This window comes from Artemia franciscana, chromosome 15, assembly GCF_032884065.1.
Source record: "Artemia franciscana chromosome 15, ASM3288406v1, whole genome shotgun sequence".
Taxonomy (NCBI): domain Eukaryota; kingdom Metazoa; phylum Arthropoda; class Branchiopoda; order Anostraca; family Artemiidae; genus Artemia; species Artemia franciscana.
Window position 1 is genome coordinate 37,310,071 of NC_088877.1, and position 16,217 is coordinate 37,326,287.

Below are 16,217 nucleotides of genomic sequence, written 5' to 3' on the forward strand. Positions count from 1 at the left end.
TTCCGTTTCTTTCTTTCAGCTTGGCGTGAGACAAGACAAAGAGAAGTGACAGAATTAATGGAAAGTATGTAGTTTAGGCTATGTTTCCACAATGGGGGGGGGGGGTATAATGTCTGGACAGTGTAAAGGTGGAAAATATTTCTTACTACACACTATGCAGAATAATTTTTACTTAACACATTAGACTTGCAGACCCGCTATACCTCACACCCACCCTAATGTGGAAATATACAGCCCAACAGTTGGGTTTTCGTGATAACAGATAATTCTTGCTAGTAATCATTAATAAAATTGCTAACCAACTGAAAACGCCGTGTAGGAACCGGTTGATTGATTCTGGGCACCCAATTCAAAAATATAAATACAAAATTAACTTTTTGTTTAAGAAGTAACTTAATAAAAATAAAAAATATTTAAAAATAATTTATTTACAAATCACTTGTTTGAGATAAATTCTGTGGTTAACATTTTTTCAAATTTTCTATGTTTGTTCTAAAGTTTGAAATGCTACTTTTGATTTTTGTCTAATATCAATCATTGAATATCAGTGCTTCTTGACTACTAAGGTCCTTTTGTCGGCCCTGCGGTAGCTAAAATCGAACCCTAAGCCACGTGTCTCCAAGCAAACATCAATCTACTGTACCACCCAATGACATCAATATTCATGTCTTCCTCTCCTTCTAATTTTACCACTTCATTGAATTCCTTGGATCAGGCACGTCAATTCTTTTTTTTGGGGGCAGGCGTACAGTTACCTCCACCCAGGAATTTTGAAAAATATATTATGGGCATTTTTTGTTGAAAAATACACTTTTAGCGTTTTCATCAGGTAAAATTGAAAAACAATTAAAATTGTCCTGTTCCGAGATTTTAAAAGAAATATTTATGCCCTCCCTGCATCTCATAGATTATTACCCATGCTTTGGATTATTTTATTCCATGTCATATTTATGATTTTAAATCTCATTTTTAAACCCCCAGCCCAAATAAAAGGCTACGTTACCGCGAGTTCTAATAATAATTTCTGATAGTTAACAATTTTATTTCCGTAAACTAACGGACAATTCTTAGGAAGAATCGGGAGGGCAAAAAAAGTTTGACTACAAAAAAAAGAGGGATTACGCTAAAACAAATTTGACTTAAAATCTGTTCATTATCTTAATGGCTTAAAATCCCACTGAGGAGAACCACAAAGTGTATTAGAAGACGGTTTAGCTGTCTCACCAGAAATTGAATTGACTTCAAGAATAGTACGCATGCTTGCGAATTAGTCTTTACAAAACATTTGTTAAGTAACTTGGTGTTTACAATCAAGGCTGTTACGAAGCTATTACTACTAACAACTGCGGTACCACCTGAACCACCTGAAACCACCACTGCTGCAAACACTCCTTCTCCATCCCGATATATTCAAGGCTTTACTCTTTATCTCCTCAATAAAGTTCCGATTTCCTTCAAATCATTATGACCTCTTCCCACCAAAGTTGGGAAGGACTTGATTTTGCTGTCTCCCACATGGGTGGCCAAAAAGTAAAATCTTCGCAGTTTGTCATACTTCATCTATAAAATGTGGCCCAGCCATCTTAACCATTCTTTTATTATAGTCCTACAATATGGCATCGAGCCAAATTTTCGTAAATCTTATTGCTTGATACACAGTCTGTCAACAAGTCACTGCAAATCGTTCTCATGTAATCATGAAAACAATATCTAGCATAAAATACGGCTGAAAAAAGTAACATGAGGCGAGAAATTTAAATGTCAATCTGCGCAAGATTATTCATTAGACAGATGTGAGTAAAATATAACATTTGGCCATATAAAAGGATTAAAATAGAGGCTCACGTGAAAGTGAAATCAAAAACTGTCCTGACAAATGAAGGAAGTAATGAAAATGAGACGTAAGAAATCCTGTCTCGAGTTTCACATTCAAATTTGCACACGGACAGCTGACCAAATGAATGATATATTGAGCGAAAAATTATAATACAAAAAAAAAATTAAAAAAAACTTTTAGTGTTCCTGCAGAAAAATATCGGAGACAGTTTAAGGATTGTTAAGGACAGTTGTTATTGTCCTTTGCCAGAAACTCTAAGGGGAGGATAGGGGAGAAGTATGTTATAAAACTTAAACCATCCCCTAAGGAACGTAATAAGGTTTCTGTATTCATCATACAATAAATGGTTAATTACGTTCCTTGTATTCTTTATAATCTTCGTCTAGAAACAAATAAAACTAAACAACTGACTTCTCATTGTTGATTGTTAATGATTGTTAAACACAACAATTTTTTTATATTGTCCAACACAACAACATTTTATACAAGAAAGTTGTTATGTTGCTGTTACCAGAAAGTAAATGATAAAAAAGAGGAATCCAACAGCAGATTTGAAAAAAAGTGGTAACAGAGGAAAAGAAGAAACACAAAGAAGTATGATAGTGATACAGTCGGAGAAAAGCCAGAAAAAAAAATCCAAAATTAGAAGAATTGTTTCTTCTGTTTATACTAGAACAACATGCAATTGAATTAGGGTATTCCCTTACATGAATGTATGAGCAGCATCAAGGGAACAAATAAACTCCACACCCCTAATGTCCAAATATACTGCCTAGAGTACTCACCCTGAGACAGATAAAAAGTGTCACTCGCTTGTGGCCTTCAGGATAACCATAGAAACATTCTTGGTTTCTGAATAATTTTTATTTATTATTATTATTATTTTTTATTGTTTTTTAGTGTCCCCTTCCCCCTGTAATGGATGTTTCTAGGTCAAGTTGGGAATGTATCTTTGTATTCTTTATTACACATAGCACTTTGCTCTTGATGGTTTTTTGGTAAGTAATAAAAAGGGAGGGGGAGGGGGTAGCTGTGCATTATTTTCGTTTCTAGTGCGAGTTTTTTCGGGTCCAAATCTTTATTGTTATTTTTATTCTTCAATTTCTCCGCTATAACGCTACTATTATGATTTTAACTATTTTCAAATTAGTGCTCTAAAATGGAAGAGTGCCTTTAATGAGTAACTCAAGCTGTGTCAAAAGCTGCAGGACATTTGAACTATTTTTAGTTTTGTTTTCAAATAGTGGCTTGATTTAAATTTAAAAATTGTAGAATAGAAATTTCAAAGACATTAAAAAGGAAGCACAATTTTAAAAATTTGTTTTTGGCATTAAAGGTGTTTTCAAACAGCTTCGAGTTCGACAGGAATTTTCTGAATTTTCGAACTTCGGATTTCTCATTTTCTATTACAAAAAAACTAAGGGAGTATAAGAGTATTAGTAAATAGAATTTCAATATTTCTATTGAGTCTGCTCAGATTACTCTCTTTTCATGTCAATATCTTCAACTAAAGAATTAATAATTATTGAAAAGAAGAGGCAAAAAATCTGGTTTTAATGTTCTAGTGCAAGTGCGTAAATATTAATTTAAGAAGGAGAACAAAATTAAATTCCCCAACAGCTATCAACTAATTTCAGTTATAAACTATAATTAAAATGGTTAGATGATATTAATAAGCAAAAATTTAAATTTGTTCTGAAAGATAACTCAAAGCCTATTTTACAAATTAAAATTTGCATTAGGGGTCGAAGCAGAAAAGCTTTTCAAGTCAAGAACTCAAATATGTTATTTTCCTATTACGTTTTCTCCCTATTTTTGTATGACTTTCCAAAACCCTAATGTAAGAGGACGAGTGATCAAAAACAGGTTTGGTATAATACTACCCCCTCCCACCAAAAGGTTTACTCACCTGTTGAAAAGGCGTTGAGCCAAAGAGAAAAAAGAGGGATTGCTCACCCGCTCTTCTGTGGTGAAAGATGTACTTTAATTTCATTGGTTTACGTTCCTGAGGCACTATCGTAAGCCTTATCTTATTCCTTAATTGTATACTAGAAAGATGTTCTAATACCTGCGATTCTTTGCAGTCTGTTTTTACTTTATTCAAACTTGAACATGCATTTAAAGATTTTGGGTGATGATAGTTGGTCAAATTAGATTAATGATTATCCAGCCATATCATGGGATCTAGGATAGAGGGGTCTAGGATATGTTCTCAGTTTTCCTGCTTTGAGACGTGCAAGAGATGTTATTGATTCAGCCAATCAGATCGTCTAAATTTTTTTGACCTTTTGTCACTTTTGAACCCTTTGTAATCATCTGTGTGACAACCATGTCACAACTTTGTAATCATCAATGATTTTGTGACAGTTCAATCTTATAACAAGGAAACAAGACTGTGAATATGTATTACGACGGGAAATGTTTCTTTTTAATTTTAATAAAAATAGTCATTAAATAGCATAAACAGTTCAAATTACATTCGGTATATAATAATGAATTTGGAATTTAATCATGAAAAATAATGAATTTTTTTAGACCTGTAAGATGCATAGGCTATGATAAGATAGGCCATTGTTTCATTCCCCTTGCCAAGGTGAGTATGAGATCCCTTGTCTGTATTTGTAGGGAATTCACCAAGGCGAATCCCAAGAATCCTTACTTAAAAGCTTTACGTAGTTGACGTGATTCTACAACTGAGTCCACCCCCTCCATCTGACAAAAAGAAATCACAGATATGATTCATATGCTTTTCCAGCATTTACAGGGAATCCCCAGAAGGCTAGTCCCAAGGATTCTCCATTGACAGTTTTACATCTTTCACCAGTTTCTAAAACTGAATCTTTTCCCCCAAACCGCCAAAATGGAATCACAGACACGATATGTTTCATATCCCTTACCAGCAATTAAAGGGATTCCCTAAGACTAGTTCTAAGGATTCTTCACTGAATAATTTTACATATTTCACCAGTTCTAAGACTGAAGTCCCCCTAAAAAAGAAAAAAATGTTGAAAGGAATTCACAGTTAAGATATGTTTCATATCCCTTGCAAGCAATTACTGGGAATCCCCCCAAGGTTAGTCATAAGGATTCTTCATTGAACAGTTTTACATCTTTAACTAGTTTCCAAGACTCGAGCCCTTCCCCCCCAAACCACCAAAAGGATATCACAGATAAAATATGTTTCATATCCCTTCCCAGCATTTACAGGGAATCCACCAAGGCTATTCCTAAGGATTCTTCATTGAATGGTTTTACATCTTTCCCCAGTTTCTAAAACTGAAGCCCTTCCCCCCAAACCGTCAAAAGGAAATAACAAATAAAATATGTTTGATATTCCTTGGCAGTATATACAGGGAATCTCTTCGATATTAGTTTCAAGGATCTTTGCTTGAAAATACGTTGGCGCATTTATAAAACTGACCCTCCCCCTTAATAAAAAAGTGACGAAAGGAAACAAAGATAAAATAAGTCTTATATGCCTTACCAGCATTTATAGGGAATCCCCAAGATTAGTCTAAAGGATCCTTTATTAAACGGTTTTACATCTCTCAGCAGTTTCTAAAACTGAAGTCCTCCCTCCAAACGGACAAAAGGAAATCATAGATAGGCAAGTTTCATATCTCTTGCCAGTTTTTACAGGGAATCTCCCAAGACTAGTACTAAGAATCTTTCTATGAACAATTTTACCCTCTCCCCCACAAGATTATTCCTAATGATTTTATGGAACAACTTTACATCTTTCATCAGTTTCTAAAATTTCAAATATCTGTAAGGATACAGATTCCAACTACACAACTTTGTTATTACATGCAGAAGTAAGATGGTTAAAAGATCCTCCCCAAAAAGGCAAAACTAAATTACAGATAGGATATTTTCTTATCCCTTTCCAGCATTTAAAGGGAATTCTCTAAAGCTATTTCTGAGGATTATTCACTGAATAATTTTAAATCTTTCACAAGATCCTAAAACTGAAGTGCTCCCCCCAAAAAAACAGCAACAAATGATAAAAGGATATCAGAAGTAAGATGTGTTTCATATCCCTTGCCAGCATTGACAGAGAATCTTCCAAGACTAGTCCTGAGTATCATTCAATAAAACAGTCTCACATCTTTCACCAGTTTCTAAAGCTGAAGCCCTCCTCCCAACCGACAAAAAGAAATCACAGATAAGGGAAGTATCATATCCGTTGCCAGCATTCATACAAAATTTCCCCAAGATTAGTCATAAAGATCCTTTACTGAACGATTTTACATCTTTCACCAGTTTCGAAAACGAGAGTCCCCTCCCCCAAGCGGATCAAAGAAAATTACAGATTGGTAAGTTTCATATAGCTTGCCAGCACTTGCAGGGAGTCTCCCAAGACTAGTACTAAGGATCCTTCAATGAACAATTTTATCCCCCTTTCCCCTTTATCAGTCCTAAGGATCCTTTATGGAACAATTTTACATCTTCCACCAATTTTAAATCTGAAGTTCTCACCCCCCCCCGAAAAAAAGACAAAACAAAATCACAGTTAAGATGTGTTCCTATCCCTTACTAGGATTTACAGGGAATCCCTAAAACTGGTTTCAAGAAACCTTTCAAAATATTAAGTAAAATATTTTACGTCTTTGACATGTTTCTAAAACTGAAATAATATCCCCTTCCCCAAACCGACAAACTGAAATCGTGAATAAAATATATTTCATATCCCTTGCCAGCATTTGCGGGGAATTCCCTCAAGACTGATCCTAAGGATTCGTTGTTGAATAATGTTATATCATTCACCAATTTAAAACACTGAAGTCCCCCTCACCCTAAACCCACTAAAAGAAATTAAAGATAAGTTAAGTTTCATATCCCTTAGCATTTACAAAGAGTTCCAAGGAGTTTACAAGGAGTAACTAGTTTTAAGGAACCTTAATTAAAAACTTTTGTGTCTTTAACGTGTTTCCAAAAATGAGCCCCCCCTCCACAAACAGGCCAAACAAATCTCAGGTAAAATTTTCATATCCTTTGCGAGTATTTACAGTGATTCTCTCAAGATTAGTACCAAGAATTGTCCATTGAAGAATTTTATATCGTTCACCAGTTTCTAAAACTGAAGCCCCTTTCATCAAACCCACCAAATGAAATCACAGAAAGACATGTTTCATATTCATTACCAGCACCTAAGAAGAATCTCCCAAGATCAGTCCTAAATATCCTTTATTGAATAGCTTTACATCATTCACCAGTCTCAAAAATGGGAGTTCCCACCCCCAAACAGGCAAAAGGAAATCGCAGATAAGCGCCATTACTTACAGGGAGTTCTCCCTAGACAATTCCTAAGCGTCGTTCCTTGAACAATTTTACACCTTTTACCGGTTTGTAAAACTGAAGCCACCCTTCCCCTAAATTGACAAAAGGGAATCAACAAAGATAAAACAAAATCACAGATAAGATATGTTTCATATCCCTTGCCAGTATTTGCTGGTAATCCCCCAAGACTAATCCTAAGGATCCTTTATTGAACAATTTGACATCTTTTACCAGTTTCAAAAACGGGAGTACCCAACCAATTATTAGAATCCTCTCTCACAAAGATTGCAGAGTAGTGGCCTGAGAATTCCCCTTCTTTCCAACGTTAATCCTCCCCTTCCCTAAGAAAAAGACGCTGACCCCCCCTCCCTTGGGTCAGACCTGTGTGTGTGCATCTCTTTGGATATACGTAATCATGACTCACTTTTAAAGCCTTTGCTTGCATTAAGTTATATAAACGTATTACACTATATTAACAGAATCAATATTGATAATGTTATTTTATTAAAATTCAAAAATTGTGAGTAAGTTTCATAATTTTTGGATTTGCTAATGATGAAAGCCGCTCCCAGAGAAGACGCGTTAGCTGTCGAAAATCAACCCTGACCGCCAGAAGTGTCTCATATAAAAGCTCAATTCAGGACACTTAGTGAAATAGTTAACGTCACGTTTTCGAGTCATAATAGTCGGTTTTATGGTCAAAAACTAAAAAGTCATGAAAGTAAGTTGGGAAATTGAATATAGTATAAAGTGAAATAAGTGCTTAGTGGAATGGATACTATGTGGAGCACAGATGGATAGACTACGGATTTGAATCGGATATGGATTCTGTGACTTTTATTTTGGTGACGGACTAACGTGCCTTCTTTTAAATTACACAAATATATATTTATCCAAATACCTGTAGATGGATATATAGATATCCAAATATCTACATTTAAACCTATAACGTGCTACATTTGCAACGTGGTTAACGTACACTAAAATAATGGTAACTTTTTCGATTAATGTACTAATAAGACAGCTAAGAAATAGACATACCTTTAGAACCAGAATTTTATCTTAAATTCAATGGTAACAATCATTACTTCGAAACTTGAACTCTAACCCCCCCCCCCCCTCTTCTCTAATGTGTAAATATATACGCTGAACGGTATATTCAATTCCGTTCAATCATGTTCAATCAATTTGACGAAAAGAGTGACTTACCGAAAATTCAATGTATATATACAGTCCAGGGTACATATTTAAAAATTACGGGAAGAGGGACAACACAGATGAAAGTTATATTTGAATTCAAGATAAAATTCTGGTTCCAATCGTATGCCTATTTCCTAGCTATCTCAGTAGTAAGTTAATCGAACAATTCTCTAAAATAACAGCATATTTCAACGCAATTTAATATATTTAATTATTTATATTGTATTGTATTAATAGTGCAGTATAGTATAATAATATATTAATAACGAAATAATAAGATTTTATATATGTTTAATATATTAACATCATACTTTATATAATATATACCATAATATTGTGTACTATATAGTTTAAACGACTTTAAATTGACTCAATTAGTCTGAATCATACTAATTTATTCATTAAGATTTTTCATTAATGTTTAAGCCTTTAGTAAAATTGTAGTTCTCGTATTTGCAAAAGGGATTGCGTTATAAAAGTTTGTTTTAATATATTATGTTCAGTTCATTTGAGCTATTATAAACTTACTCATAAACGCCATGATTGCTATTTGGGCATGCTGTTACAAATTCTAATTGTTCCAATTATTCTGAATTATCTTAATTGTAATTTAAAACATAAAATTAGAAATCAAAATTAATGAACAGAAATAAAGTTTTTCTGTTGATCTACGTTAGTTTACCCATTGCGTTAAATAATCCCAAATAGAAAGGCTGAAAATAATTTTGAACAATAAATCATAAGCCTGGGCTCTACATTGAGTCGAAAAAATGCCATTCGAGGCCCTAGACGAATGAAAGTTAATGCCACTTATATAGAGTTTTCATTTTTAACTTGCTTACCGTAATTTTTTTTTTTTGTAAACATTGGTGTGCCCCAAAAAGGTCAAAATTGAAATTTTAGATATAGGCAATAGGCAGATGGCACAATAAAGGGTCTCTTCTTAAATCCACAACCAGGGCCCCTTATCTTAAGTCAATATGTTCTTTCATTTACTTCATCATCTTAGAATCTTCATTTGATTTGTATCACTTATTTCATTATATAATGGTAGCCCAGAAGGGCTCTAAAAATTATAAATTGGCCCCTTAAGCTTTTGAATGCTCAGGTCAGCTTATGCTACCCTGTTGAGTTTAGCCCTGATTGCTATTTATAACGTTTATTGATTGTATTAACAAGGATTCATTATGAAAATGACTTTTCATCCAGATTTATCACATTCAGATTAGTTATAAAATTTAAAAGGATTTTGGAGTAATCGTATCTAGCCAATCTGATACACCATAATTAAAAGTGTTATAGGTAGGGTTATCAACACCTTATTTTTTATGTTTTTATAAAACAAACTTAAAAACTATCCCAAGCCTTTAGTTAATACATTTTGGATTAAAACTATTATTAAACATGTTATACATAAGTACGAAGTGATTTTTAAAGGTTTTTGTTATTGTAATAATGCCGACAATTTTTAGTAATTCTAATCATAGAATTAATTTAGAAATTTCTTTATTAGTTCTTCTTCTCATTTGTTGAGAAATAAAATTTTACCTTAGCAATATATAAATTCCATGAAGAAAAGCATTTAGAAATATCATAAGCTCTTAAAAAAAAACTATGGAGATTTGCATTAAGTAAAAATAAATTAAATTCAAATAATTAAATGATTAAAATATATACTAAATAGAAATACATCTAAAATAAGTTTACAGTTGTAATACTTTTGTATTTTTTATTTTTTTTAGTTTACTATATTTAATTATAATTGCCATTTAATTCATTTTCATGTCATGTCATTGTTTATTTAATTATTGAACCATTTTTATTCTATTTATTCATTTTATTTTTCTGTTTCACTAATTTTCATTTTCTTTTGCTTTAGCTTTTTCGAAATAAAGGAATTATGCTTGATATCTTACTGTAAAAAATAGTATTACATAATGAGTTTTGTTATTTAACAATTCTTGTGACATCTGTACTGCTGCAGGTTTAAGAATCCATGAATTAGTTTATTAATTACATTATATGTTTTCGTCGTTTTCATTTGCATACTATTGCATACCTGTAGAACGAGAAGATCGTTTGGAGTCTTCGAAGAATATTCCTTGAAACTCAACTTTAATGAAAAAGAGAAAGAGAGAGAGAGAGGGGGAAGGGAGAAGGAAAGAGTAAGAAAGAGAAAACTGAATTAAAAACAAAGGTCAATTTCTTTAGGCGCATTAAATAATTATGCAACATTTGGATAACGAGCTTCGTTATCAAATTTAAAAAATAGATGAATTATCCAATAAAGGGATATTATTTGTGGAAGATAGGTACCAAGCCCTACGAAGTCTAAAAGAAAAACAAAGAAAGAAGGGAATTTTTCTGATGATGGGATATGAGTAGTTGTTTCTAGCTCAAACCCTAACCCCCCCCCCCTACCTTGAAGAAAGTGAAAACAAAAATAAGATTATCCATTGTTTTATGCATTGAGTGTCACAATTGACGTCAGTCAACAAATTTATTGAATAAAACAGTAAAGAACCCACATTAGTACATCCACATGCCCCCACGAAGAACTAGTATGTTTTTTTGGGTTCCTAATCAATATAAATTATGATGAGTCACTTTTGAAATTCAATTGTCATGTAATATCTTCGAAATAAAAGAATATATATACACTTGGTTCACAAGTCCCGAGAGGACCTATCCAGTGTGGAGGAAGATGTTTCCGGTATACTTAAAATTAAATTTTTGGAAATATCATAAATCTTTTTCTGCAGTTTACGTCATCATCAAATTTCATATATATTTGTATATATATATATATATATATATATATATATATATATATATATATATATATATATATATATATATATATATATATATATATATTTATGTATGTTTTATGTATGTATATATAGTAATTTTTAGAAAATATTGGCAATTAATATACGTTGTAACATAATGTACATTTTTCTGAGGAACCATCTTTTGAGGTACAGCAATAGTTTTACTTAGGACTATTGCTTTTACCCAAATTTACGTGAGTTAAAAATTCATTTCGTTTTTAATGAATCTTGCCGGAAATATTCACATTTTTTTCTGCAAACTAACTTCCCCCTCTTCCCTCTCTGTGTAACAGGTCACAACTGCGTAAACTTATTATTAAAGAATTTTATTACGAGATTCCTTACTCCTTATGTTTAAAATTTTATGTTACTCTTTTATTAGTTACTGCTGCCATTTACATTTCGGTAAAATATAAATCCACCTTTGTATTTAATACATTTTATCGAAATACTACTACTACTCTAACAACTCACCGCAGCACCAAACTACCTCAGGCAAACACAGCTACAGAGCTCCTCCTCCTTCCCAATCTATTCAAAACCCCAGGAAGTTCCCAGGAAGTTCCTGGGATCCCTCTCCGAGGAAGTTCCCATCTTCTTTAAATCTTTCCTTATAACGCCCCCCACCCAACACGAGGACGACCTGCTTTCCGTTTAGCTCTAGACGGTTGGCCGAAAAGGACAATCTTCGGCAATCCGTCATCCTTTATCTGCAGAATGTGCCCTAGCCATCACAATCCGTCTTTCATTATAGCTCTAGAAAGCAACATTGAGCCACATTTTTCGTTCAGCCTGCTGTTTGAAATACGGTCAGTCAGTCAGGCTCCCAAAACAATCCGTAGGCAATTTCTCTGGAAAAGTTCTATTAATTCTTCGTCCACTTTTCGGAGCACCCAGGCTTCAGACCCACTGTCAACACTCTAGCTTCTAATACTCTAATCTTGGTTTTCAGACCTATCTTTCTATTCTTCCAAACTTTTCTTAACTGTGAAAAAAACACCATGACCCTTGCCTATTCTACTTTTAACATCTTCACAGCTCCCACCGTCTTTACTAATAATACTACCAAGGAAAGTGAAGCTGCGAACCTGATCAATATTTTCGTTACCCAGCGTCACCTTTTCATCTTCACTTATTCCCAGCCTTAGCGACTTACTCTTCTTAACATAAATTTTCAAACCTGTTCTAGCACCATGAACTCATTCATTTTGCCCACACTTTCATCTAGGATGCTCATATCATCAGTGTAATCTAAGTCTAGGAGAGCTTTTCCTCCCCATTTGATTCTGTGGTCTCTCATTGCCTTTTCTGTGCTCATTAAGACAAAGTCCATCAAAATGATCCATACAAAGGGTGATAGAACACAACCCAGCTAAACTCCTGATTTAATACGAAACCAGCTGCTGACCTCATTTCCTACCTTAATCGCAGCAATGTTATTCTCTTATATAGCACCAATCACTTTAATGTATTTGTCTGGTATACCATACAAGGATAAGACCTTTGCTAAAGCTCTTCTATCAATAGAATTGACAACTTCTTCATAATCTATGAAACTGAGGACCAAAGGTATTTGACAACTTAGGCCCTTCTGAGTTATTAACCTAGGAGTGAAACTTTGGTCGACACATCCTCTACCTTTTCTAAAATCACACTGTTCTTCGATTAAAACTTTGTCTACAGCACTTCTCAGTCAAAAAGTATCATATTACTAAGTAATTTGCTATCTACAGAGACCAGACTAATCCCTTGATAATTACAACACTCACTCTTATCACCTTTCATATACAGTGGTTTAATTAAGATTTTTCTAAAATCTTTAATTAGACTATCTTACTTTAACTTTGACTACCTTAATTTAACTATCAGAAGCAGGAACCTTATTATTTTTTAATCCTTTTACTACTGTCGCTTCTTCATCACAAAACAACTCTTTCTTCCCATTCAAGGTATCACTAACTTTTTCATTTTCCTCTCTTTCCTGTAATATTTTCCTGTTACTCTATCTCGGTTTAACACATTTTCAAAATGTTCTGCCCATCTCTCTTTAAATCTTTCCTTATCACTAATTGTGGCCCCGTTCCTATCTTTAACTGGGACAAGTCCGGATTGACCCTCTCAATTCATTAACATGCCAGTACAATATATTACTATTATGCCGCCTAGCTGCATCTTCCAGATCCTCGGTAATTTTATTCATTGCCTCCACTTCACACCTCCTTAGTTCATATTTTAATGCTTTCTCCACTTTATTTACATTCTTTTTGTTATCATACGGTCCATCACACAGATGATTCTTCTACAATTCCCTTCTCCTCTCTATTAAACATAAAGCTTTCTTACTAATATTCCTATATGCAGTCCTAACTTTCTTCCCTAAGACACCATCATCAACTTCACCAGTTGTTTATCTAAAATTATTCCAATCATTTTCCACATTGTCAAATTTTAGATTCTTAAGTTTAGTATTCAACTGTTCCTGGAAAGTTTCATTTTTTTAAAATAAAAAAAAAAAAAAAACTAAAACCTAAATAATAATTTGCTGAAATACTAAAAATATTTACTAAAATTATTTTATGGTATTTACTATGATATACAAAGTATTTACTATAAAATAAAGTATTTATTTTATTTTAATAAATCTATTTTTACTAAAACAGATAAAATATTTACAAAAAATTACCAAATTTACCTGTACACTTAAAAAAAAAAAATAAAAAAAAATTCCAGCACGCCAACTTTCCCTCTCTCACAGTTAATTTTCATTAAAAGCCTATATATGACGTGTTAACTTTTACTTTAAACTGATAATTCCTTTTGGTGAAATTCTGAGTGGTTAATAATGTTGTTTAAAAAAAAAGAAGGCTAAAACCTGTTCTATGCACCGCCTCTTGTCCTATATTCATTTGTTTGTTAGATTGGCTCACATCACCGTTAAAGTTGGCCAAAGTATGTGGCTTGAGGTGTGGATTGTGGCCAGTGGCGTCTCGTGACTTAGATTTATAGGGATCCAGTTTCAGAAAAAAAAAGCCTACGCGTTCTTGCAGTAAATCGCAAATAGAAAATAAAACAGAAATATTACTTAATAAAAGTAAATGTTGAATTTTTCTAAAAGAAATTTCGTTGATTTGTAGAAAAAAGACTCAAAATTCACAATGTTCTACTGTTTAGTACTTAAGCTCCTGCTCTAAGAGCACTTTAGACAAAAACAGTTGCTAGGGATCTTTTGTAACTTTGATTATTGAATATCCAAATTAAAACAATATTATTAATTTTGTAATAGTTCGTTGATTTTTATTAGAAGTTATTGCATTGATATACTAAAAGTTCCACATTCATTTTACTTGAGTGACAGCTGAAGTAAATACAAAATCGGACTATGTTTGGGGAGAGGGGGCAGTGACTTTTAAGATTTAAAATCCATTTTTTTCAATTTCTTTTTAGCCATTGTTAATTATTTTTGGAGGTAAAGAAGGTCATTGCCCTTCTGGTCCTTCAAGATCAACTCTTACATAGGTGAATATTCGCCCCCTATGCTTACGGTAGGGGGATAATTTCCTCGTTAAATTTCACCAGAGATCGCTCCTCTCCTCTTGAAATGTTTGCTAAAGACATTTATGAATTTCCAAAATTTTAAATATGTTGGCCATAGAATATACTTTTTTTTATCTCTTAAAAAATTGATGTTCTCTTCCAAGGCTGGCACACAGAAATTCGTTTGTTTTTTTTAGGCGGGGGGGGGGGGGAAAGTAATTCCAGCGGGGGCCAATAATAATAAAAAAATTATGATTGAATAAAGAATTCCCAGAAATTCACGATATTCTAGACATTCTAGGATTCCAGAGGCACCGGACTCCGAAGCCCCCCCCCCTCTACTTGCGTCTTTGTCCTTTCTATACAACTCGGAATATTGGCTGTGACAACAAAGTGGTTCTTTAAAAGACAAGTAATTAAATAGGGGAAAAATGAGCATGCCCCCAGACAGGATATAGGGGAGATTTTCCTATACAATTTACTTGAAGATGAACCCTCCCCTGGAAAAGTCTTTTAAGATGTGTTAAATTTCCAGAAATCAGATATATAGGCCATATAGTGCAGTCGTTTTTGTTTATTATATATTTATAATAAACAAATATATAATAAACCATATAGTGCAGTTCGTTATATATATATATATATATATATATATATATATATATATATATATATATATATATATATATATATGATAGTTTTTCGTCTTTGATTGATAATAATGATGCCTGATGATGTCTATCAAATTTGTAAACGACGGAAATAGCCTGAAGAGTAACAAAAAATGTTTCGACTCTCTCTTTGGCAGTGAGTTTTAGCTCTGTCCTTCGGGCCTTTTAAATTTTCGAACCTGGATTTCACTTTTCAAACGTGTCCTTGATCCTTTGGCCCACTTCGGTTCTCAGCCAATCACGTATTGAGATCCTGCAGGTCATGTTTCGATTAGGTCTTCTTTAGGAAACAACCTGTAAAACAGCTTATCGTAACCGTGTCAGGGAAAAAATGTATAAAATTATAGCTTCAACAACTTGCAAAGTGGCGGAAATCAATTGTTTCTGTATCGTAAATACGGACAATTATAATAAATACATATAGAGTAAAGCTTGTTTAAAGTAAGTAAATTGTAAATATGGAAAAACTGTAAATAAATGAATAAATTATAAAATATATCTTCCATATTTAAATTATATTTCAAGAAGTGATAACTTATTAAGTATTTTGCTGTAAAGTATCGTTTTAAGTATTTCATTTTCATATTTTTTTTAAAGATGCAGTGACGGAAGTAAATTGTTCCTATACCATGAATGCGGAGAATTATATAAGATATAACGGACTTTATATAAAATGCAAATTTATAAATATAAATATTTTTTTCAAGTTAAACTATATAATACTCACAAATTACTAAAGTCCTATAAACGTGATGTAAATAAATGATATTATAAATAGATAAATAAATAAATAATAAAATATATTACACTCTAAAAAATTAGGCTATATTCAAACGATTTGCCGCATTAATATTTAACAAA

The 16,217-nt window shown here is 32.9% G+C and overlaps 1 protein-coding gene across 1 annotated transcript in view; it reads left to right on the forward strand.

The window, feature by feature from the left end:
* Window positions 1–7,758: 7,758 nt before the first annotated feature.
* Window positions 7,759–16,217, forward strand: part of LOC136036431 (uncharacterized) — a 34,057-nt gene continuing 25,598 nt past the window's right edge. The window contains exon 1 of the mRNA XM_065718665.1: window positions 7,759–7,838. Within this exon, the coding sequence (XP_065574737.1) occupies window positions 7,833–7,838 (6 nt within the window). The 5' untranslated portion in view covers window positions 7,759–7,832. The remainder of the gene's footprint in view (window positions 7,839–16,217) is intronic.